General features: G+C 45.3%; 2 protein-coding genes across 3 annotated transcripts in view; one reads left to right on the forward strand and one right to left on the reverse strand.

The window, feature by feature from the left end:
• Window positions 1–19,870, forward strand: part of RRAS2 (RAS related 2) — an 84,293-nt gene extending 64,423 nt beyond the window's left edge. The window contains exons 5-6 of one of the 2 annotated variants that reach the window (XM_043549795.1): window positions 4,574–4,671; window positions 6,540–6,729. In XM_043549795.1, the coding sequence (XP_043405730.1) occupies window positions 4,574–4,671; window positions 6,540–6,714 (273 nt within the window). In that variant the 3' untranslated portion in view covers window positions 6,715–6,729. Of the gene's footprint in view, window positions 1–4,573; window positions 4,672–6,539; window positions 6,730–14,796; window positions 14,916–18,087 lie in introns of those variants that run through there. The other variant, XM_037899754.2, reaches the window with a different exon arrangement.
• Window positions 19,871–24,051: 4,181 nt separating this feature from the next.
• On the reverse strand, window positions 24,052–24,621 carry LOC102938676 (triosephosphate isomerase-like). The gene has a single exon (XM_037901502.2). The coding sequence runs from the start codon at window positions 24,532–24,534 to the stop codon at window positions 24,085–24,087; it is 450 nt and encodes a 149-aa protein (XP_037757430.1). The 5' UTR covers window positions 24,535–24,621; the 3' UTR covers window positions 24,052–24,084.
• Between the last annotated feature and the right edge of the window lie 1,335 nt (window positions 24,622–25,956).

The following is a 25,956-nucleotide window of genomic DNA, read 5'->3' on the forward strand; positions in this document are numbered from 1 at the left end:
AAGTTTATTCGTCGTCAAGCTTTCAGTAAACGATCAAACCCTCTTGGGTCGCTACGAGTTTAACCTCTGGCAATCCCTCCCCAAGTTTGAGGACTCCTTCCGGGAGCACAATAAGAAGGAGTTTAAGGTGCTTGTGGAGGAAGGGATGGTGGCGGCAAGGGCATCCCTGCAGGCTGTTTCGGATGCAGCGGATACGGCTGCACGGTCCATGGCCTTGGCGGTGTCCATGAGACGGGCATCATGGCTTCCACTGTCTGGGCTCTCCAGTGAAGCGCAGTCATCAATGCAGGATCTCCCTTTCGACGGGAAGGCTGTTTGCTGAGGAAACAGACACAAGGCTGCCTGGCATGAAAGACTCCCGCATGACCCTCCAGACTTTGGGCCTCTATGTGCCTCCTCCAGCAAAACCCAAGTCCAAGCTGCAGCAGGCTCCTGCCCAGGCTGCCCTCCTGAAGTACGAGGCCGCCTACAAAAAGCAGTGGGACTATAGAAAGCGCCCGCAACTGCAATCCCGGCCTGCCCCTAGCCTTGGTCTTCTAAGGGCAAGCAGGCAGGCAAAAGGCATTTTTGAAGGGACGCTCAGAGGTACCCTGCCAGTTCTCAGCAGGGACCTACCCCCAGTAAAGCTCCTTTTCTCCAATCGGTTGTGTGCTTTCTTCCCAGAATAGTCGCGGCTCACCTTGGACCGATGGGTCCACAACACCATCTCCCGAGGTTACACCCTTCAGTTTACCTCCTCCCCATCCAACCGCAGTCCGCCCCCATCCCTTCCGGGGGACCCCTCTCATGAGGCCCTGCTCGAGCAGGAGGTGGGGCGGCTCCTGGACCTAAGAGTTATAGAGACGGTGCCCAAGGTGTTCCTGGGCAGGGGGTATTACTCCAGGTATTTCCTTATCCTGAAGGCCAAAGGGGGGCTCAGGCCCATAATGGACTTGTGAGGCCTGAACCACTACATGGTGAAACTCAAGTTCCACATGGTTTCCCTGGCCTCCATCATCCCCTCCCTGGATCCTGGGGACTGGTACGCTGCCCTCGATCTACAGGACGCATACTTCCACATCCCCACATTCGAGGGGCACAGATGCTTCCTCCATTTCGTGGTAGGACAGAGTCACTATCAATTCAAGGTCCTACCGTTTGGTCTGTCCGCTGCCCCCAGGGTCTTTACAAAGTGTATGGCAGTGGTAGCAGCCTACCTCAGACGCCAGGGGATCCAAATATTCCCATATCTGGACGACTGGCTAGTCAAAGGCACCTCCCGTTCGCAGGTGAGGGATCATGTGGTGCTCCTCCTGTCCACATGTACTGCCCTTGGCCTGCTGATAAACAATGCCAAGTCCACATTAGTCCCAGGCAATGCATAGAGCTTATCAGGGCGCTATTGAACGCAACACAGGCCACCAGACAGGTTCAAGACCCTGAAAGGGCTCATCAGCTCAATCACAAGTTTCCCAGTGACGACAACCAGGGTTTGACTGCAACTGCTGGGTCACATGTCTACGTGCACATATGTGGTCCGTCATGCCAGACTCAGAATGCGGCCCCTTAAGCTCTGGCTGTCCTTGCAGTTCTCCCAGGCCACGGACAGAATGGACAAAGTCCTCACCATGCCGAACTCGGTTATCACCTCCCTGCGGTGGTGGTCGGTCCCAAACATGCTCCAAGGGGTCCTGTTCAGGGACAGGGCTCCGTCGTTGGAGCTGGTGTCTGACACGTCGGACCTGGGTTGGGGGGCCCATGTGGGGAAGTTTCAGACCCAAGGCCTGTGGTCTCTACAAGACCTACCCATTCATATAAAGGTCAAGGAACTCAGGGCGGTGCAACTGGCATGTATGGCCTTCCGCTCGGACCTGGAGGGTGAGGTAGTCAGGGTCCTCACGGACAACGTGGCCTCGATGTTCTAAATCAACAGGCAAGGCGGGGCCCGATCCTCTGCCACAAAGCCCTCAGTCTGTGGGACTTCTGTACAGCCCATGACATCTACCTGAAAGCCTTCCACCTGCCGGGCGCCTGGAATGTGAGGGCGGATCGCCTGAGCAGGGATTTTTCCTCTCAGCACACCCAGAAGTGGCTCACCAGCTCTTCCAAAGGTGGGGTAATCCCCAGGTGGACCTATTTGCGACCCGGCAGAACCGACGATGCTCCAGTTCTGCTCCGGGGGGGGGGGGGGGGGGGTCGTCTCGGGAGGGGTGCTATCTCCGATGCCTTACCCTGTCCTGGTCAGGCCAGCTCCTCTACACCTTTCCCCGGTTCCCTCTGATAGCAGGGCCCTGGAGAAAATAAAGATGGACAAGGCCAGGGTTCTCCTCTTTGCCCTGGCATGGCCAAGGCAGCACTGGTATGGGAACCTCTTGGGGCTTATGGCAGCTCCGCCATGGCAGTTGCCATTCCGCCTGGACCTGCGCTCTCAGAACCAGGGACATCTCCTCCATCCCAGCCTAGCAACGCTTCACCTCACGGTGTGGCTACTCAGTGGCTAGGTGGCGAGGAAAGGACATGCTTGGAACAGGTTCAGCACGTCCTCCTTGAAAGTAGACGGCCCTCCACTCGACACTCCTGTGTGGCGAAATAGTCTCGGTTTTCGAGGTGGGCGGTAGGCCAGGGTGTTTCCCTAGAGGCTGCCATGATCCAGCTTGTCCTTGATTACTTCCTCCACCTAGGGCCCAGGGACTGGTGCCCTTATCAGTCAGGGTACACTTGGCGGCCTGTATTAGTATTTTCCTTTCTGGAGGTTATATTGGATTTTATCTGAAAGAAATTAACTCTCAAACTGTTCAGCAGTATGTAACAATGGCATCTAATATCGAACAAGGAATTGCTTTAGAAAAAAGAAAACAGTAGCGTCCTAGATGTTACTCATTTTTGTGCACTCTCTAAAACTTTAGTAAAAGGAGGCGAGAAACAGATCTCTCATCCTTCTTGTATACAGCTGCAGTTTCTGTTAGAAGAAATTTAACACTTCTGGCAAACTTGTAAATGTTTGTGGTTGAGAGTAGATTTTCCTGTAAACAAAGGTCTTAAGTTACCTAGAGTCTGCTGAAATGTTTTGGAAAAAAATCAGTTTTGTCTGTTGCAAGTACAGAAATAATTAACTATTTAAAAAAAATCTAATTCACCTTTCACTACTGACATCCTGCTGATGTGTCGGACACCAGCTCCAACGACGGGGCCCTGTCCCTGAACGGGACCCCTTGGAGCATGTTGTTCGGGATGGACCACCACCGCAGAGAGGTGATCACCGAGTTCAGCACGGTGAGGACTTTGTATTTTACTCAATTTGGACAAAGAAAATAAATTGGTCAGTTTCATATTTCTGGTGGTCCTACATTAGCACATTTTTTCAGCATTTATAAACTCTGCAGGGGCAGGTATAAACCCAAAGAAGTTTTACTTTATTTCTTGTGAATTTTTAATATTGAAGCGACTTGACAGTGCTCTTTTTAAAATTAGTCTAGAAGCAAAGCGCTACAAGGATTATTTGGGGATTAAGCAATTACTGTACATTCATCTGCTGCTGCAAAATATATTAAGTACAATAAATACTCTAGTATTGCTTTATCAGACTTAAACATGCAATTTTTATAGGTTTAAAAAAGAAAAAGCAGGTTATTGTGGAAGCATAATTTTAGATCTATACTTTTTTTGGTGAAGCGTTCATACTACTGATTGCGTGTCTTATCCTTGTACGGTCTCTCTGAAGTACAAGATGTTTGAGTGTTTTGTGCAAATTTTAGCCTTTTAATTAAATTTAATATGCAGGATATTTCTAATGTCATCTTATTATATCCCCTAGAGCAAACTTAGTCACCATCTTCTTGGTATACTTTTCTTTTTTCCTTAAGACTTTACATTTCTTAATTTTCTACATGCTTTTCTGCCCTATCTTTCATAATTATTTCAGGTACTTTCACCCCATCAATTCACTCGTTTTACTGCAGATTTAAATTTTAACATCTTATTTCCCAGGATCGTTAGCAATTTGAGTTACAATGGAGGAAAATAGAGTATTGTAGGTATATCTGCAAAAGCTCAGGATGGGAGCCTCACCCTGTTTCATCCTTTTTATATCCAAGGGGAATAGAGGGCAGAGGAGTGTTTATAAAAGGTACTTAAAAGCCCAGATTCAAGCCTGTGGGAGGATTCCACTGGTACAGGCATTTTAGAAGATTCCATAAGGCTGCCTCCCAAGGATGACCCCTTCCAAAGCCATAGGTTAGGGGGACACGTTGGTTGGGGCTATATGAATGCTGAGGTAGGGCTGCAGCATGCAGTGCTGTGAAGATTTTAGTCAGTGCTGCAGCCCATAGGATAGAAAACTAAAACTGCCATAATTTAGGCAGGCCCCTAGAGCTATGTAAGTTACATTAGGACGCAGGAACAGCCCAGGATCTGCAGGGTGCACAGGTGGCTTAAAGCCACGTTAGCCTCTTTCTCCTGTGCTGAGAGTTCTGTGCCACAGCACAGAATCTCATTTGAAATGTTTGAACAGTTTAGTCCTATTTATTTTTTAAAGCACCATTGCATGGTAACTGAAGCATTATCACTTTATTCCTTTTTCCTGTTACTTCTGCAGTCCAGATGCTCAGGAGCAGATATATGTATTGTGTACCCCAATCACAAGGATGCAAACTCCCCAAATCAGAACAAATGTCTTCATAACATTCCCTTCAGGTAAAAATCTGAGTAAATAGCGAAGTCTTGAAAGTTGTTGATGCTTAAGTCTGTCGGAGGTGCAGTGACAGAGAACTGAAAGATTCTCTGTGCGACAGATTGACAATATTCTGTAGTGCCCTGAACAAACTTTATGGAATGAAGATAAACTTTATTGAATTGAGGTAAGCCTTATTGATTTAGAGTTAATACCTCTGGGGTACATGGCATTAAAAAGGCAATTGTGTATGTGTTGTGGCATTGTATGTACCCTCTCTAGTAGAGAGGGGGATGCTAATTGAACTTCCTCTATTGTCAGCTTTCTAGGGAGACATATACTAGTTCAGACTGGATTCTCTTGGGACCACTATAATAAAGACTTACGGCTTGGCTACACTTGTGAGTTACAGCGCAATAAAGGAGCCCCGGGCACACTAGCTCGCTACCCGTCCACAGTGGCAAGGCACGTAGAGCGCTCTGACTCCACGGCTACAGCACTGCTGGTACTCCACCTCGGCGAGTGGAATAACGTTTGCTGTGCCCCCGCTGGAGCGCCGCAGCGCCATCGTGAACGAGGTGTTGCTTTACTGTGCTCTGATCAGACTCTGGAAATGTCCCATAATCCCCTTAAGTCAAGTGGCCACTCTTGTCCTTTTTTGGAATTGGCTGTAGGAACTGACAGCTGCTGGGGTGGGGATGGGGGAGAGAGAGAATCTGCTGCTGTCTGACCTTACAAGACAGCATACTGACATGCTCTCAGCCCCCCAAAAACCCACTCTCTCCCCCCACGTACACAACATACTCCACTCCATCCCACCCCCCCATTTGAAAAGCATGTTGCAGCCACTTGCATGCTGGGGTAGCTGCCCATAATGCACCGCTCCCAATGCCGCTGCAAATGTGGCCACAGCAGTGCGCTTGAAGCTGTCAATGTGGACAGACTGCAGCGCTTTCTCTGCAGCACTCTATGAAGACTGATTTAACTCAAAGCGCTCTACATCTGCAAGTGTAGCCATGCCCTTAGGCTTTGTCTACACCAGCACTTTCGTTACAACTTTTGTCACTCGGGTGTGAAACACTCCCTCGGATAAAAGTTTCAACAACAAAAAGCCCCAGCTTGGATAACACTTCATTGGCAGGAGCCACTCTCCCATTGACTAAGTTACTGCTTCTCGCTGGGGGTGGTTTTATTTTAGTCGCTGGGAGAGTTCTCTCCCGGCAACAAAGAATGGCTGCACTGCTTACCTTACAATGGTGCGGCTGCCTGCCCCATTGTAAGGTGCACAGTGTAGACATAACCTCAGATGAAAGCCTTTGTTTTATACTGACTCAGGGCCTTCTTCCTGATCCAGCAAATGGCCAGGAGCCCGGTCTATGGAAGGACTGGACCTACTGAAGCCTCATAAGACTGCACTTGTTCTGAGCTGAAGCTTTGATCTTGTAACCGCAACAAACAACAAAAACCCCTCCTAGGGTGGGGTGATGCATAGTAGGCTTAGTGTGCTTGTAGGTTTTTGTTTTTAATGTCTTCACTGTAATGCTTTTTACCTTAAGTTACCACACAGTTCTTTCTTAGCACACCTACTTTATTCTTATATCTGCAGCAATCGCTCTCTGTTACCAGTCTCTGAAAAGAAAGCCAGCAGATCTGTTTAGGGCAGCAGACTCTTTGCTGGGAAATGCACAGTGAAGGCAGGGAACTGTGCAGCCTGGACATTGCCCTGGTCTGAAGGGAGAGAGATGCAGGTCTCCACCCAGAATGCAACAGCTTGGGAGCTGGAAGCCTGAGAGTGTGGGGGCCCTTGCTGGACCAAAGGGGGAAAATGTAGACGCAGTTGGCGTGAGCTGTGGCACCCTGTCTTTCTACTCTAGCATGCCCTATCTTTTAGATGTACAGATCTGGGAACTGCCCACAAGAGCATACCAATTAATCTCTGCTGTGTAGCTGCTACAGATCATTTGGACCAGTATTGTAAGCACCTTGAGTTAGACCAACTAAGCAGGAAACCAGTAAATTCTTCAGAGTCCCCTGAGGCACACATTGTAAGTGGTTTTTGCGATTAAATATATTTTTATGAATTGTTTGGAAGAAAATATAAAGTCACTGCTGGTTAAAAAAGAAAAAATATGAAGAGGACCGAAACTGGTAGAATGGTAAAAGACTGCTCAGAGTGGTCAAGATTGCTTGGTAAACTGCGCTGCTTTAAACTTTTTTTTTTTAAACCATGCCTTGGCTGTATTTATATTTAGTAACAAAGAATGTAGGTCACATTTACAGGATGGAGTGACTCTGGAAAGGACTTGGAGGTCATAGTGTATAACCCACTAAACATGAGTTCCCAATGTGGTGAAGTGACACGGAGAACTAACATGAGCCTTGGTTGTAGAAATGGGCCGGCTGACTAAAGGAGGGAGGTTGTGCCATAAACAGAGGTAATAGCAAGACTTGCTGAGGTAGCGTTCAGTCCTATTGTCAATACTTCAAAAAAGGATGTGGAAAAATTGGAAATGAGCTACAAGAATAGTTGATGATACAGAAAAACTGTCTTACAGAGGGTATGTCTACACTACGAAATTAGGTTGCATTTATAGAATTCGGTTTTTTAGAAATCGGTTTTATATATTCGAGTGTGTGTGTCCCCACAGAAAATGCTCTAAGTGCATTAACTCGGTGGAGTGCTTCCACAGTACCGAGGCTAGAGTCAACTTCCGGACCGTTGCACTGTGGGTTGCTATCCCACAGTTCCCGCAGTCTCTGCTGCCCATTGGAATTCTGGGTTGAGATCCCAATGCCTGATGGGGCTAAAACATTGTCGCGGGTGGTTCTGGGTACATATCGTCAGGCCCCTGTTCCCGCCCTCCCTCTATGAAAGCAAGGGCAGACAATCGTTTCGCGCCTTTTTTCCTGAGTTACCTGTGCAGACCTTGCCATACCACAGCAGTTACCTTGCCATACCACGGCAAGCATGGAGCCAGCTCAGGTAACTGTCACCCTATGTCTCCTGGGTGCTGGCAGACGTGGTACTGCATTGCTACACAGCAGCATCAACCCATTGCCTTGTGGCAGCAGACGGTACAATACGACTGGTAGCCGTCATCGTCATGTCCGAGGTGCTCCTGGCCACGTCGGCCAGGAGTACCTGGGCAGACATGTGCGCAGGTACTAAATTTGGAGTGACTTGATCAGGTCATTCTCTTTAGTCCTGCAGTCAGTCCTATTGAACCATCTTATGGTGAGCAGGCAGGCGATATGGATTGCTAGCAGTCCTACTGTACCATCTACTGCCAGGCAGGCAAGAGATGAGGATGGCTAGCAGTCCTACTGCACCGTCTTCTGCCGAGCAGCCATGAGATGTGGATTGCTTGAAGTCCTTCTGCACCGTCTGCTGCCAGCCAAAGATGTAAAAGATAGATGGAGTGGATCAAAACAAGAAATAGACCAGATTTGTTTTGTACCATTTGCTTCTCCCCCTCCCCCGTCTAGGGGACTCATTCCTCTAGGTCACACTGCAGTTACTCACAGAGAAGGTGCAGCGAGGTAAATCTAGCCATGTATCAATCAGAGGCCAGACCAACCTGCTTGTTCCAATAAGAACAATAACGTAGGTGCACCATTTCTTATTGGAACCCTCCGTGAAGTCGTGCCTGAAATACTCATTGATGTAAAGCCACCCCCTTTGTTGATTTTAATTCCCTGTAAGCCAACCCTGTAAGCCATGTCGTCAGTTGCCCCTCCCTCCGTCGGAGCAACGGCAGATAATCATTCCGCGCCTTTTTTCTGTGCGGATGCCATACCAAGGCAAGCATGGAGGCCGCTCAGCTCACTTTGGCAATTAGGAGCACATTAAACACCACACGCATTATCCAGCAGTATATGCAGCACCAGAACCTGGCAGAGCGATACCGGGCAAGTAGGCAACGTGAGCGCGGTCGCGTGAGTGATCAGGACATGGACACAGATTTCTCTGAAAGCATGGGTCCTGCCAGTGCATGCATCATGGTGCTAATGGGGCAGGTTCATGCTGTGGAACGCCGATTCTGGGCTCGGGAAACAAGCACAGACTGGAGGAACCGCATAGAGTTGCAGGTCTGGGACGATTCCCAGTGGCTGCGAAACTTTCGCATGCGTAAGGGCACTTTCATGGAACTCTGTGACTTGCTTTCCCCTGCCCTGAAGCGCATGAATACCAAGATGAGAGCAGCCCTCACAGTTGAGAAGCGAGTGGCGATAGCCCTGTGGAAGCTTGCAACGCCAGACAGCTACCGGTCAGTTGGGAATCAATTTGGAGTGGGCAAATCTACTGTGGGGGCTGCTGTGATGCAAGTAGCCCACGCAATCAAAGATCTGCTGATATCAAGGGTAGTGACCCTGGGAAATGTGCAGGTCATAGTGGATGGCTTTGCTGCAATGGGATTCCCTAACTGTGGTGGGGCCATAGACAGAACCCATATCCCTATCTTGGCACCGGAGCACCAAGCCGGCGAGTACATAAACCGCAAGGGGTACTTTTCAATAGTGCTGCAAGCTCTGGTGGATCACAAGGGACGTTTCACCAACATCAACGTGGGATGACCGGGAAAGGTACATGACGCTCGCATCTTCAGGAACTCTGGTCTGTTTCAAAAGCTGCAGGAAGGGCCTTTATTCCCAGACCAGAAAATAACAGTTGGGGATGTTGAAATGCCTATAGTTATCCTTGGGGACCCAGCCTACCCCTTAATGCCATGGCTCATGAAGCCGTACAGGCAGCCTGGACAGTAGTCAGGAGCTGTTCAACTACAGGCTGAACAAGTGCAGAATGGTGGTAGAATGCGCATTTGGACGTTTAAAGGCGCGCTGGCGCAGTTTACTGACTCGCTTAGACCTCAGCGAAACCAATATTCCCACTGTTATTACTGCTTGCTGTGTGCTCCACAATATCTGTGAGAGTAAGGGGGAGACGTTTATGGTGGGGTGGGAGGTTGAGGCAAATCACCTGGCTGCTAGTTACGTGCAGCCAGACCTCAGGGCGGTTAGAAGAGCACAGGAGGGCGCGGTACGCATCAGAGAAGCTTTGAAAACCAGTTTCATGACTGGCCAGGCTACGGTGTGAAAGTTCTTTGTTTCTCCTTGATGAAACCCCCCGCCCCTTGGTTCACTCTACTTCCCTGTAAACTAACCACCCTCCCCTCCTCCCTTCGATCACCGCTTGCAGAGGCAATAGTCATTGTTGCTTCACATTCATGCATTCTTTATTCATTCATCACACAAATAGGGGGATGACTACCAAGGTAGCCCAGGAGGGGTGGTGGAGGAGGGAAGGAAAATGCCACACAGCACTTTAAAAGTTTACAACTTTAAAATTTATTGAATGCCAGCCTTCTTTTTTTTTGGGCAATCCTCTGTGGCGGAGTGGCTGGTTGGCTGGTGGCCCCCCCACCGCGTTCTTGGGCGTCTGTGTGTGGAGGCTATGGAACTTGGGGAGGAGAGCGGTTGGTTACACAGGGGCTGTAGTGGCAGTCTGTGCTCCAGCTGCCTTTGCTGCAGCTCAACCATACACTGGAGCATACTGGTTTGATTCTCCAGCAGCCTCAGCATTGAATCCTGCCTCCTCTCATCACGCTGCCGCCACATTTGAGCTTCAGCCCTGTCTTCAGCCGGCCACTTGCTCTCTTCAGCCCGCCACCTCTCTTCCCGGTCATTTTGTGCTTTCCTGCACTCTGACGTTATTTGCCTCCACGTATTTGTCTGTGCTCTATCAGTGTGGGAGGACAGCATGAGCTCAGAGAACATTTCATCACAAGTGCGTTTTTTTCCTTTCTAATCTTCACTAGCCTCTGGGAAGGACAAGATCCTGTGATCATTGAAACACATGCAGCTGGTGGAGGAAAAAAAAAGGGACAGCGGTATTTAAGAAGACACATTTTATAAAACAGTGGCTACACTCTTTCAGGGTAAACCTTGCTGTTAACATTACATACATAGCACAAGTGCTTTCGTTACAATGTCGCCACGTGGCTGCCCCCTCAACCCTCCCCCCTCCCCGTGGTAACAGCGGGGAACATTTCTGTTCAGCCACAGGCAAACAGCCCAGCAGGAACGGGCTCCTCTGAGTGTCCCCTGAAGAAAAGCACCCTATTTCAACCAGGTGACCATGAATGATATCTCACTCTCCTGAGGATAACACAGAGATGAAGAACGGATGTTGTTTGAACGCCAGCAAACATATACTGCAATGGTTTGTTGTACAATGATTCCCGAGTACGTGTTTCTGGCCTGGAGTGGTAAAGTGTCCTACCATGGAGGACGCAATGAGGCTGCCCTCCCCAGAAACCTTTTGCAAAGGCTTTGGGAGTACATCCAGGAGAGCCGCGAATGCCAGGGCAAATTAATCCTTTCACATGCTTGCTTTTAAACCATGTATAGTATTTTAAAAGGTACACTCACCGGAGGTCCCTTCTCCGCCTGCCGGGTCCAGGAGGCAGCCTTGGGTGGGTTTGGGGGGTACTGGCTCCAGGTCCAGGGTGAGAAACAGTTCCTGGCTGTCGGGAAAACCGGTTTCTCCGCTTGCTTGCTGTGAGCTATCTACAAACCTCATCATCATCTTCTTCATCCCCAAAACCTGCTTCCGTGTTGCCTCCATCTCCATTGAAGGAGTCAAACAACACGGCTGGGGTAGTGGTGGCTGAACCCCCTAAAATGGCATGCAGCTCATCATAGAAGTGGCATGTTTGGGGCTCTGACCCGGAGCGGCCGTTTGCCTCTCTGGTTTTCTGGTAGGCTTGCCTCAGCTCCTTAAGTTTCACGCGGCACTGCTTCGGGTCCCTGTTATGGCCTCTGTCCTTTATGCCCTGCGAGATTTTGACACAGGTTTTGGCATTTCGAAAACTGGAACGGCGTTCTTATAGCACGGATTCCTCTCCCCATACAGCGATCAGATCCCGTACCTCCTGTTTGGTCCGTGCTGGAGCTCTTTTGCGATTCTGGGACTCCATCATGGTCACCTCTGCTGATGAGCTCTGCGTGGTCACCTGCAGCTTGCCACGCTGGCCAAACAGGAAATGAGATTCAAAAGTTTGCAGTTCTTTTCCTGTCTACCTGGCCAGTGCATCTGAGTTGACAGTGCTGTCCAGAGCGGTCACAATGGAGCACTCTAGGATAGCTCCCGGAGGCCAATACCGTCGAATTGTGTCCACAGTACCCCACATTTGACCCGGCAAGGCCGATTTAAGTGCTAATCCACTTGTCAGGGGTGGAGTAAGGAAATCGATTTTAAGAGCCCTTCAAGTCGAAATAAAGGGCTTCATCGTGTGGACGGGTGCAGGTTTACATCGATTTAACGCTGCTAAATTCGACCTAAAGTCCAATGTAGACCAGGGCAGAGAGAGACTTGAGAATTGCAGTCTATTTAACATATCCAAAGGAAGGATAAGGGTTGACTTGATTGTCTATAAATGCCTACATAAGGAAAAGGATCTGCTAATAAGAATCGTTTACTTTAGCAGACAAAGGCATAACAAGATCCAATGGCTGGAAGCTGAAACTAGACATATTCACTCTAGAAATAAGGTGCACATTTTTAACACTGATGGTAATTAACCAGGGGATGTGGTAGATTCTCCATCACTTGAAATCTATAAATCCAGATTAGGTCTTTCTAAAAGATACACTGAGCTACAGTGTATCTATCTTTTAGAGCTACAATCAGAAGTATAGGTTCAATGCAGGAATTACTGGTGGGAACTCTGCCTATTATACAGCAGGTCAGAAAGGCCTTAAAATCTATAAAAAGCATCTCCCCTCTCCTATTCCAGCCTCTGAACTCCCTGGGTACCTCTTCACATTAACTGATGTAACTTATGTAACGTATTTTCATTCTTAATTTGTGTCATACTATCTGCTGACCACCCACAAGTCTACCTCTTTATCCCTGCCCTTCCCCTCCTCTGTCTCGTGTCTTATCTCTGCCTCTTTGAGATTGCAGCTGGACATCCAATAAAATCTCTCCTAAACTACACTTTATCTTTTCTCTCGACCTCTGTCCTCCTGCAGCTCTCTTGTCATTGACATCGGTTATTCTTCCAGTCAGACCAAGGTGTAATCTTTGACTGTCTTCCTTTGTAGCCAGTGTTTTGCCAAGATCTGTTTCTTCTTTCTTTACCACTAAAAATCTGCTCTTTTCTCCCTGTGTGGCCATCCAGCATCTTGGCAGATCTAGGGAGATGCGACAAAGTCAGTCCATCAAAGGGGCTTAGCAGTGGTATGGGAAAAGAGCCTGATGCAAGTGGCAAACCTTTCCACAGTGGCCACAAGTCCCCTCACCAGATAGAATTTGAAGCATACTCTACTTCCTGACTTGCCTGCTGAGCTCTCTGATGGCCCTCTTTAACCCAGCTTCTCCAAACTGAATGATTTTGGGCAGGGTTTTCTCAGTTGTCAGTGGAAATGCTGAATATCTTGAGGCCTTGCTTCATTCACCTTGTTGCTGTATTAGATCTTTGGCCTTCCTTTGTGTTGTGAGCAGTTCTTAGGTTGGCCATAGACCACAGCCTGCAGCGCATTACCTTGAGGCATGCGTTGCTCGTGTCCCAAGCAGCGAAGCCTGCAAATATCCAGCGTAGTCTGCATGGACTGTAGGCTGGTTCTCTCAATGATCTCATTATTGGTGATCCGTTGGTCCCAAGTAACTCCAAGGATTTTTCTAAGACAGCAGAGGTGGAAACTGTTCAATCTCCACTCCTGCTTGGAGTATGTAACCCAGCTTTCACAACTGTATAGGAGGGTACTAAGGACACAAGCCTGAATGAACAGACACCTTTGGCAAACTTACCTCACATATTTGCTAACCCTGAACACAAAGGTAACAGAAGCTTTGCTGATTCTAGCATCAAGTTCCCTATCAAGATTAAGTGAGCTGGTAAGAATTGAGCTGAGATAGAAGTGATCCGTGTTGTCCAGAGCCTTTGACAGTTAGCAGGAATGGCATCTGTAAGATCCTGTTGAAAACTGACTGTCCACAAAAAGTGCTCTTCCTATTCAAGGAGTTCCATGAGGGAATGAAGGCAGCCATCCAGTATTGAAATGAAAGGTCATCTGAGTTTTAGTATTGATACTGGTATGAAGGAAGGCTGCGTCTTGGCACCCACTGGCTTTGTCATCTTCTCTGTTATGTATTCCTTTAAAAATTATCAATATGGTGTATTAATTGAATCAGTGATGGATGGCAGCTTGTTTAGCATCAAATGATTCCAGCGCAGAAGGCATGTCAGCCAGCTTACTATTCAGGGTCTGCTTGTCACAGATGAGCACTTCAGGCTGCGTTGTGTATTGCTGTTAGAATATTTTTTCACTGAAACTTATACCATCGTATCAGGGCAAAGCTACTCAATGGTCTTATAGGTATTTCTGTAGCACTGTGTACCCACCTCTCATTGTCTCCTGGAGTTCAAGCTATATTTCTAAGCAGCCATGCTTTAATATCTTGCACACTTGGTTCTTATCTAGCAGCAGCTATTTGACTTTTGAGTCTTCGTAGTTTTGGTTTGTAGCAAACTTCATTATTTATTTTGCTTTACTATCGCAAAACCTAAGTGATGCTAATGTACTGTTCGTTTGGCTGGGCTGGGAAAAAGAATGGGTTTTACCAGAATTGACAGCATGGTGAATACTACTGGGTTATCCAGAAGATTGTAATTGTTCGTCTGTTTGAGCAGGGATCATTGTACTCAGGCTTTCCTATTTAAGGAGGAAAACCTGGTTATATGAGCAGTTACACAGAATTTGAAAAGTATTTAATATAATGGGAAATGGTTTAAAGACGGCATATGGACAGAGCTTTCTGACTCTTTTTTGAATGCTCTTCTCTACATTTAAAAAAAATGTTAACTTGCATTTTATATTCTTACAATTTTGTATTTTTTGTGGGTAGCTTTATTTTTTTAAATACCATGCTAGAGAAGTTATACTCAACACATTTTGATTGATTTTATCCCTGAGGGATTCAGTAGTTGAATATATCTAGCAGTTAAGGTGATTCATATGCAATATTTAGGGAAACAGCTACGTATTTTTTCATAGACACAGTGCTCACTGTGTAATGTACACAAATCAGGCTATGTCCAGAGGAATGCTTGGAGCTTATTCTTAATGATTGCTTTTGATTTCAGGTAACACAAGAGGAAGGCCAGCAATTAGCACGACAGCTTAAAGTAACGTATATGGAAGCCTCAGCAAAAATACGATTGAATGTAGACCAAGCCTTTCATGAACTTGTCAGAGTCATAAGGTAGGTCAACAGTGTTCTGAGGAAACTTAAAGCACTCTGAGCTTTAACAGATAACAAACTGCTGTCTTGGAGAGAAAATACAATAAGGGATAATCGGGGCAAATTCTGCTTGCACAACTGCATTGCAAATGTTAACTGACTCTCTGCTGACCATGTGGGAAGTATGCATGTTAGGAAAGCAGAATATTTGAATGGGTATCAGCCACGTGGGTTTGAGAGGAGAACTTTTTCCCTTAATCCTTCAAGATTTCTGGTGCTAGGTATTGAACATACAGTCAATGAAATCTGCTCATGTTTAAATAGTGTAGCCGGTATTCAGCAACTAACTATTGGCTTTGTGTAAAAAGCAAGCATACAACAAAACAAACCAACAGACCAAGGATTATGTAGTTATTCCTCCTTCACCTAGAGAACTGCCTTGTAAAACTCCCTTGTTTGCTGCTCCTGTCTGGCAGGTGAATCCTATAGTGTTAGCACCTCTTTAACACAGCAAGAAGTCCAAAAAGAAAGTGCATACCTAGAAACTGGGTATGTACTTACCCAACAAGTTCTAATCTCATGTATAAAAAATAGCTTAATCAATGGTAAAACTAAATGCCTCTTGGAGTTGTTAAACTTCCTTGGTAAAATATCTCTCTTTTTCTCCCAGTCAAAAGACTGAGTGGATAGTTAAATTACATATGCCTTGAACAGAGCCTGTTAGACCAATATGAGGGGTTTTACTGAACACTTTTCCTTCCACTTTGTAGATTTTCCAGATATAGAGACTGATGGCAAAAATGATCTTGCTGGCTTCTGTTAGTGCCACCACGGTGGGGAGGCGAGTTGGATGTACCAGGAGGGAGAATTTTCTGTGTATGGAGAAAGGCAAATTGGGGAAGAGGCAGGGTAGTTGGAAAAGACTGGCCCTAAGCAAACTTCAGAGCGTGTATGCACATGCTCTTCATAAATGTTTCTTCATTACCGCACACATGCAGCCTCCTTTCCTTCCCCTGTTGACCACATGAGAGCTTTTGCTTTGAGTCAGATATTCACTTTCTACCTTTCCTCCCGGTCTCATCAGGCTTTCTTGCTCTCCTGTCATCCCCTTCGCTCTCCCTACTCTAGCCTCCAACCTTAACTCCCGGTGATTGCTGGCGCTCTTCAGCATAGCGGTGAGGAATATGTTACAGGGCAGGAGGAGGAATCACTGCTGACTCCAGTACCATAGGAGATAGCTAACGCCAATAGGACTTCGGAAGAGGAGACTGAGAGTGGTTTGGTCTAAAGAAAGAATTGAGGAAGAAGCAGCTGCAGGGTGTCATGTTTTAGGGAAGGGAGGGGAACCTGTGCATTTTAAACTCCATTAGGGCAGGCAAAGCTGCGTGTGTTTGTGGGGCAGGAGCATTCTTTTTCCTTTCCTGCGGTTGTGCCTATGGGCCTAAATAAAAAACAGTACCTGGAATAACAACCAGAAGTGACTAGGAAGGCAGTGAAACCCTGGAGCACATACCTATGTTTCTTATGGCCAAAGCTGGTAAGCAAGCAAAAAGTCCCCACCTGAGCTTTCTGAAGCTTTAGAGTATCAAAGAAAGCTCCATGTAGAGTGCAATGCAATGATTCCAATAGGACGTCACAAAAGCATGGATAACTATGGTGAGAGTGTTATGTAATGTCCTCCTATAAGTGCATGGAAAAAGATGGCTCAGGTTCCTAGTGTCTTCTGTCAGCATAGAGAGGAGTTCTGGAAAAGGGTTTAAAATCTCAATTGAAGGAAATTGCTTCCTTTGATGGTATCCTGCCCTCCAGAATCTGTTAATAACTGACCCAATTCTTCCCTAGTAGATTTTTTTAGTACCTATCACTGACATGGGTCTCAATTGCAAATTGAAGCTCCCATTGCACTTGCACTTACCCTGTGGGTGAAACTGGAAAAATAAATATTATATTCACGATAGAAATACTGCTTTGGCACTTCAGAAAGTGCCTACCTGTTCTACCTAAAATCCCATTGCATAGCCAAAGGGTGCTAACTTCTTTCCCTGCGGACATACTCTTCTTGTCTTATTAGTCATGAGGGTGGTACAGTTTTGGTTTTGAGGCAAAGCCCCATCAGAGTAGTATCTTGCTGTAGTTATCCAGGTAGCATAAACACCATTTTTAAAAATCTGGTTTATAGGGTGGTCATAGGCCAGAGACAAGTAATATATTTTCAAGAGCTATCACAGATTATCCTTTCCTTTTTGGCAGAAAAGAGTAAAATTATAGAGCCTTCATTCATCCTCTACCATCAGGATTTTCCTCTTTATTCCTTAAATTATAATTCAAATTTGATTTCAATTTTAAATAGACATCTTTGTTTTCAAGTACCATTTCACTGCTCCAAAGAGGGTGAGTTATGTCATCATTTGGATGTTGAATAACTTCAGAACTAAACTTGTTGGCTATATCAGTCAAGCTGGCTGTAAGTAACCCATTTTGAACCATTTAAATTGATCAGAGCAACTTACTCTGTTTCATGGAATTTCCCTTTTGGTTAAAGGAAAGCCCAGGTTATTAGAAGCATTGTAAGAAGAGCTAACTAAGAAGTTTGATTTTTAATACTTGTTGATGTAGCTTCTAGAACCAGGCATGAGTTATGATTGTTGATCAGCCATTATGAATAATAACATTATTGCTTATGCCCCTGGAAAGAACAGGATTTGGGGGAATCTCTGTATGATATGGTTTGCAGAGTGACAACATCTTAAAGCTTTATCCACAAGAATTGGTTATTTAAGCTGTTAACATTGAGGTACAAATATAGGCCCATTGTCCAGTAGTTGGTTACGGGCACAACACCCATTTTTACCTCTGAGCATGCCCAAAAGGGTAGCAGTATAACCTTACCTGAAAACCTTGCTGGGTCTGACATGAACTGATCTAGTAAGTATGCCTAATAGTATTTACCAGCAGTATTTGTAATATCTCTGGACAGGGATTCTTATTTTATGTTTGTACAGTACCTAGCACACAGTCTCTAGGTGCTGCGGCAGTACAAATAATAATCTGAAAATCCTGGAACTTGTCTAGTCAACATAGGTAATGGTGGTTAAGACTAATTTTGCCAGAGGAAGAGCATCAAAAATAAACGTGCTAAAATATAGCGGATTTGAGTTAGAAATATATGAACTGAACTTTCATTTTTTTTTAGAAAATTTCAAGAACAAGAGTGCCCTCCTTCACCAGAACCAACACGGAAAGAGAAAGACAAGAAAGGCTGTCATTGTGTCATTTTCTAAGAATCCCATGAATCAAGCTATCAACTGCCAGATTAATTTTTCTTTCCACCATTTTGCATCACTTTGGGTATGTCTAGCCTTTTGTGCCATGTCCTATAAATGGCCACCAAAATAGCCTTAGTCCTAGAAGCTGGCTGAATACAGTCCTAGAAGACGACTCAGTCATCTCAGGGCAGACTTCAAAGCAAAACACTAAGGCTGCTTCTTTAAGATCAGTTTCTATTTTTTCTCCCTTTAAGAGCGTGCACCTTGTGGTGATGAAACAAAACCTTAGAGGACAAGGTGTTCAAGTGAAGCATAAAAGTTGTCTTATGTTAATTAATTTATTTTTCACTTCTGACATTTCATTAGCTACTATTAAGGAGACCTCTAATCAAAGTGTAAAGTGTATTTAATAAAAAAGTGTATTGGCTTTTTGCCCTTCAGTTAAATTAGAGTTCAGCTAGCCTTAAGAAATCAACACTGAATTTCTTTGTCAGCAAAAATGTTTCAGCTCTTGTTTATGCTTCAGCTTTTTTTTCCAGTGGCCAAAAAGTCTACTTACTGTATTTATTTCATGGATCCAGAATAGCTACAGGATTATTACTACTACTATTATAATGTGGCCAAATACCTGGGCTCATTCTGGACTAGCCATTTCAATTTATTAGAAAAATTTCACGTCATTGTTGGGGGGAAAAAATTCATGTCTTCCTTTGATGTATTTCTGGGTAAGGGATTCAAGAAAACTAAAATTGTAGCTGTTTTTGTTTCATGTAATATAAAAAGATGGATTTGATCTTTCCAATGTCAGATGATTAAATGTTTTTGCTATATACTTTTATACATTATTTTCTTATCAAACTAGTTAACAAGTATTTTTATATGTTTGTAAGCAAATATGCTTTCACAGCATAACTTGTGTATATGTAAAGATGAATATTTAATTCTCACGGTTCACGTTTAACTGTCAAAATAATGCGGGATATGCTGAACTGTGGTAGAACTTCTCCTTACTGTTCTGTTTGTACCCAGCAATGGCCAATCATGTGCCTGCCCGACTTTCCTATAAAAAGTAAAGTTTGGCATGCTTTCAAGTAATGTTTAGTATCCCTTATAAAAGACTGACCATTATGTGAACTATATTAAACTGTAAGACTTTTAAATGACTGTTTAGTTTAACTGTGGATGGTTTTTGAATTTTGAGTTCTGTGGATTGTGTTTAAACAATTCAAGAGTATGTTCCCTGATCTGAAATACTGAGTGGTATTGCACAGTTGTCACCTTATTGAATGTGTCCAACAGTTCTATGAAGTTTGGTTATTAAGCATACCTTTTGTATAACTTGAGGTGCTAGAATTAAAGATGATCTAACCATTATCAAGAGGTAAGCACATTGCACCTTTGTTTGTCTTTTAAAAACTGAATCTCTCCTTGGGAGGAAGGGTTAACAATAGCTGGAAGGGGGATAGGACAATACAGGCAAACTTTTACATACTTTCAGCCTGAAATTTGGCCTATAACGCGAATGGACTTCAAGGATCTAAGTAGAAATGGCTTCCTGATTCAACTGACGCTGTGACCAGAGGCTGACACCAGAGGACTACAGAATGATAGTTCACAAAATAGATCACTCAAAATAAACTTCTTGTACTTGGCTATGTTTTGGCATATGCTAATTGTTGATTGCTCTGCCAATAAAAAAAAATTCTATAACTCTGCTCTGGTAATAGAATCTTGAAGACAACTAGGTTTTGTGTAACAAGCCAGGTTAATACTAGGAGTGATGCTAGGAAACGTTTATAGTAGAGGAAATTAAGTTGCAGTAGGAAGCTTAAGTTGGTTCACTGACTCTGCATACACACCATGGTTATTTTTCTGAGAAATGACTTAACATATTTTACATGATGTCTGTAAAACATTATCAGTGGGCACTCGGTCATTATTTGAGTAACATTTAGAAAATTTGAAATAAAAACTCTGTGGAATGTTTGGCAGATGTATTACATTCTCCAAGTCTAAGAAATGATGGCCTTTAGCAAAGACTGTGGGTTTTTATTTCTCAAATGTGTAAAGCACTTGGGATTAGGGGAAGGCATTAAATGTAAGGTATTGCATTATGTTCATAAGCAGGCCTGCTGACAGAAATTGCGTGCCTCAGGGCCAGGGCTGTCCATAGGGGGGGCAGGGCCCAGAGCGGAAGTGAAAAATTAGTCACAGGACCACGGGGGCCCCCCAAAGCATGGGGCCCAGAGTGGTCTTGTGCACCTAGGTGCCCTGCGGCCCGCCTGGGCAATTTAAAAGAGACTGGGGCTCCCTGGCCACTGCTGCTACCATGGCCGTGGTGACAGCCAGGGTCCCCTGGGCCCTTTTAAATCACCTGGGCCCCTGGGCAATTGTGCCCGCCTCCACGACGGCAGTCCTGTTTATAAGATTCAAATTAAGTTCTTTGGAAACTTTCAACTTCGTGTGACTAAGTAGCCAGACTTGTGCACAATTTTTAAAAAGTTAAAGCTGCATGCTTCTGTTTTTAATCACTTTTTTGAGATGTGAGGTCTTCACTATTTGATAAATTAACCTCTAAAGTAAAGAGAAGATGCTCTTTCAGATCGGGCTGTTTTTAGCATGCCTGTCAAAGAGAGAGAGCATAAGAACTCTCTACTATTTCTTCCACACACACAGAGCCTTCTTTTTTTGCCACAGTTGAATGGAGCCTGGTAACCTGTTCAGTCTGTTACAGCATAGTAGTTACGTTTCAACTCAGCTGTAATAAGGTGAACGCTGCTGGGGCTCCCAGAATCTTCTATGGCGGCACACTGTGTACCACAGTACCTAGACAAACATTCCAGCTTCAGAATGTAAGCCATCCACTACCTACAGGGAGGAGGATGGGGAAGTGAAATCTTCCTATATGCTTGTTACTGCATAATTTAGTATTGAGAAGGGTTCACATATTCCACTGAAGGGGCCAGGACTTCTGTACTTCCTCTAACAGTTTAATTCATAATGGCAGTTTCTGTCCTCTTGTTCGCAAGCACAGTGCCCGACGAGCCTTTATCTGTTCATACAAGTAATGCGGTGGCAGAGAAATGGAGCAGCTTTTGTGCTGCTGTTCAGCAAGAAAAGCAAGTTGGTTACCTGGGGCCAAAGAGGTGTGGAATCCCTGCTCATGTTGTGTATACTTATCATAGGGCAGAAGGGACTCTGCCTTAAATACACCAGTGACTGGTTCATCATCTTGCACTATCTATTTCATAATCCCCAGTGTGATACCAAGAGTTGAAATGCAAATGATTTTCAAATAGAAAGTAATTGTCTTATAAAGTGATGCATAAAGTATATCAAAAAGTCGACTGCTAGTGACCAAATTATCCAAGGATAAGTGGCCACCTCCTGGGCTTCTCCCTAGAATTCAACGTAGTTGATAATGGAATAATGCTACACTTCCCAACCTAGGGGATGGTGGGCTCAAGGAAAGGCTTTCTAAAATGGCTTGAACCCTTCCTTGTGGTTGACTTCACGAATTCAAATGTCATTAATATACAGGTATGTCGTTCACAGCTGATAACCACTGTTGCCCACTTTTTCTAGCATTTGGTTGAGATCAGCACATAAATGAGGTAGAGCGTCCTGAAATTAAACTCCAGCAAGGCAGAAGTGGACAGAGAGAAACACTTCAAAAAGTTTGCTTTTTCTAGCTCGGTCCCCTCTATTCCAGGAGACATACTCACAGATCATCAAGCCAGTCCACGATTTGGGAGTTTTGCTGGGCATCTGAATAATTTTATTCTCTCCCTCCATCCTTGTTAAACTCAAGGTCTCGTTTCTTCTTTTCAAAGCACTGAATGGCCTGTCCTTAGGATACTGCCTCTCCCTTTGGGAGCTCAGCCTCTGTGAAGTCATTGCTTTTCTAGAACACTGGAATGCTGGAGCAATGGGAAGCATTGTGGAATTTTTACCACAAGGGCAAAGCTTGTCTGCATAGGGAGTGGTGCTTTTTCTGAGGCGTGCCTGAAACTGTGGAGCGTTGCTCTCCCACAGGAACTCATACATACCCCAAACCTCAGTATGCTGTGGTCCAAATGTGAAATGCACTTTTTACCTTGCCTTGCTTAAGAACTACAGACACCAGTTTTTGTGCTAATAATAATCTACAGGTGTGGTGTGTTTTTGTCAGGGGTAGGGGGCGCATGGTGAAGAAACCCTCTCTGAGAAATGTTGGCCACCTTCTATAACTTGATTCTGCAAGGTGCTCATATTATAGTATGGGGCATGATATGAAAATTTAAGTAGAACCAACTGTTATGGATTTCTGTGAACTTGCCCACACAGGAGGGAGTTGCTGTGGTGGTTTGTATTTTTTAGATCTTTCTTAAGGACTATATCCCCTACAGTGTGTTGGCAGCTGGCTGTGCTCTGGATCCTAGCTCTGCAGCAAGCTAACCTTTTTGCTCCAGACTAAAAATAACACACTGTGATGAGGCGTTGCAGAGCTGTGGAATGGAATGGAATGGATGTTCTTTCCTCTGCCTTTTCAATCTATCACTCTTGCCCCCTAAGAACAGAGCTGTACTAAGACCCTGCATGGAGCCTTGGTGGACTGGCTGTAGCCCAGATTAAGGTGTCAATTTAAAGAATAGGCCAAAAATAAATCTGTGACTGAGGAATTTTGTCAGCTACTCCTTTCCTTGACTGCCATTTTAACTGGGGTGGTTCCTTTTAGACTAATGGTTCTTGCTTCTGCCTTCCTGTGCTTCAGAATACTGGTTCTGCTATTCAAGGAGATTCAGTCCTTGCAGCTTGACCTTTGCTTAAAAGTTTCCCTTGGTTTCATTGCCAGTCTCCCAAGACAATGAGAGGGGCACCCTAAGCAACTACAGTAAGTGCACCCCTCCGACTATCCTCTTGAGATTAGTTGCCATAAAATGCCTGTCAGCAGCATTAAATGGCGGACATGCTGCAGGAGGGAGTATGCGCCTATGAACTGCTGCATAGCTTCCCTGGGTTAGAGGGACTGGTTTAGTCTGGATTGGATCTAAAAGGTACCCACTTTAATGATTAGTCTTCTGCCATCATGTTTCCACGTGGCTGCAGTCGAAGATTTATAAAGCTTTAGTCACAATTTACTATAACAAGATTCCTTCTCCCTTATGTGGAGCGATTAAAGCTTTTTAGAAATCCTGGTTTGTTTCCATGTTGAAATAAGCACATGAGGTAAACTACTGTCCATAAAAGAGCTCTACTGCAGCAGTCGTCTGCATTTCTTACTGCTCTTTAGCAGGAATGTTGGCTGAAAAGATTCAGAAACCTGCCTTATATTCAGCCTAGCCTTTACCTTAACAGGGGGAAGGTGGTGTCGTCCCCCCCCCCCCCGCCCGGTGCCACATTTATTTCTATTCACTGTTGGTTAAGGGACATGGAAAAGCTACAGTGTCTCACAGGGATGTCCGCTGCCAGGCACTCTCTCCCAGCTGGTCAAACCAGAGGCTGCCTGGTGCAAAAGGCAGCACTGCAGAGGAAGATGGGTGGGTGGGTGGGAGGGAGGGAGGGAGAGACATGCTGTGGACTTTGATTGGTCTACCAGGCACATGGGCACAGCCAGCCAGACCCACCCACAAGCCTACCCTGAGTTTTGCCCACTTAAGAGAGTGGGAGGGCAGGCAAGAGGTGGAGACTAATAAAACCGTGTTTCTGGAAAAAGGCGCTCTGCCGATCAGAATCCAGCAGGGCGACAGCAGTTAGCAAGAGGAACAGTTACGGTGAATGGGGGGAGAGGAGTCATGGGTGAGGGGGCAAGGGGTGAGCTTCCTTATAGTTTCTTTATTTCTCCTTCCTTCACCTCCATGATGGTTTTCCCTTTTGGGCTCTATGGATCGGTTCAGTGTTTTGCGTTGATGATGTCCAGGAATTCAGGCTTGAGGGAGGCGCTGTCAACGAGGAAGCAGTCTGTCATGCTGGGAGGCCAGTTCCTTGCAGGTGCCACCAGTGACTGAATCTCCATAGATGATCCGAGTGGACCGAGCGACAGCTTCAGACACATGGCTTTGTAGCCATCCCCTCAGCTTCTCATGACGCTCTGGAGCCTGCTGGGGAGTTGCAGTTTTACCAGTTCCAATAGCCCAAACTGGCTCATAGGCAAGAACCACCTTGCTCCAGTCCTTCAAAGTGATTGTTGATAACATGGTCTGTTCAAAAACCACCTGCTCTTTGATGCCAGCTTCTCTCTCATCCAGTTTCTCTCCAATGCAGGTGATGACACCAAGACCTTCAGCCAGGGCATGGGCCACCTTCTGCCCAATCAGCTCATCAGACTCCCCAAAAACGTGTGTTCTCTCTGAGTGGCACAGGATCACCCAAGTGGCTCTGATGTCCTTTATCATTGCTGGGCTGATCTCTCCTGTGAAAGCTCCCTTTGGCACCTTATAACGGTTTTGTGCTGCAACCGCAATCTTTGCATCAAGCTTCTGAAGGGTCTAAGAGGCAATTTGATCAGTCTAAGTACCTAGATGGAGAATTTCTCATAGTAAAAGGCTCTTTACTTTAGCAGACAAAAGCATAACCAGATCCAATAGCTGGAAGCTGAAGTTAGACAAATTCAGGCTAGAAACTGGGTTCTACCTTAACCAGAAGGTATGGGCTTAATGTGGGGATTTCTGGTTAGTTCTATGCTTTGTCCTAGGTCAGAACAGGGATCATAATTGTCCCTTCTGGTGTTAAAATCATGAGCAAGCTTTAGTATGACCTTTCATTAGGGCTCTTGCAGTGAGAATAACTAGCCAGTCGATCCTCCTGCCCCCGCCCCCCAATATTTTCAGATCAGCCAATTTTTGAAATGTGATAGACTCCAAGCAGGAACATGCTTGGGGAGTGGGTAGGTGTGAAGTGAATTCAGAAAAGGGAAGAGTTCGCAGTAAGTGGGGGAAAAACCTGGAAGAGATAATAAAGGGAAATAAAGTGAGAGGAAGGAGCAGCAGGATGGAGGGGAAATCAGGACCCATTCCTATTCCCAATATGAGTGACAGTGAGGCCCAGTCAGATTGGGGAAATGGAGGAGGGCGTGGCTGTTTTAGACGGAGAAAGGGAGAAACTAAACTAAAACTGAACGGGCAGACATGGAATAGGAGCAGTGGAGTAAATTAAGGAAAGAGGAAGAACATAAAGTTCGGGAGGAACAGTAAGCAAACACATTTCTATTGTATAGAAAGTCTGTTGCCAGAAAGTTATGATAAAATACTTTAGTGTTTGATTCAGATCTCATGGATGCAGTTGTTTGCCACTCCACAGACAGGCCTGCCCAATATGTGCAGAAGTCTCGAGGTCTTGCATATAGAGGAGAGGATGCAACTATTCCCTTCAACAATGTTCTCAGTCAGAGAGTTCACTGCAGAACTAAATGAATCTCTCCCTTTGTTAGGGGAAGGCAGCATGTTACCAGCCAGATACCTCAAAGGTGAGGGGCTAATTCCAAGCCTTAGATCATCTGGGAAGTAGGTATCTAGTAATTTTATAACCATTGATAATTGTACTAAGTACTTCACAAACAACTTACCTAATTCTCAAAACACCTCCGGAGAAGATAATTTCAGATGAAGAAATTTAAAGCAGAGATCTTAATTTACCCAACACTTCAAAGTAAGTCAGTGGCAGAGCCATGATAGAATGGGAATTTGTCTCCTAATCTTTTTGCATAGCTCTCTATGGGAACAAGAGAAGAAGCTTTTATCTTGCTAAAATGCAGTTACTGTCTATAAATAGAAAAATGGTCTGGTACAAAAACACTAACTTTGAATACATAAGCTACA

The sequence above is a fragment of the Chelonia mydas genome, chromosome 6 (assembly GCF_015237465.2).
Source record: "Chelonia mydas isolate rCheMyd1 chromosome 6, rCheMyd1.pri.v2, whole genome shotgun sequence".
Taxonomy (NCBI): Eukaryota; Metazoa; Chordata; order Testudines; family Cheloniidae; genus Chelonia; species Chelonia mydas.

Excerpts from the sequence above, each read along its gene's own strand:
- LOC102938676 (XM_037901502.2), bottom strand. The coding sequence starts at position 24,534 with ATGATAAAGGACATCAGAGCCACTTGGGTGATCCTGTGCCACTCAGAG.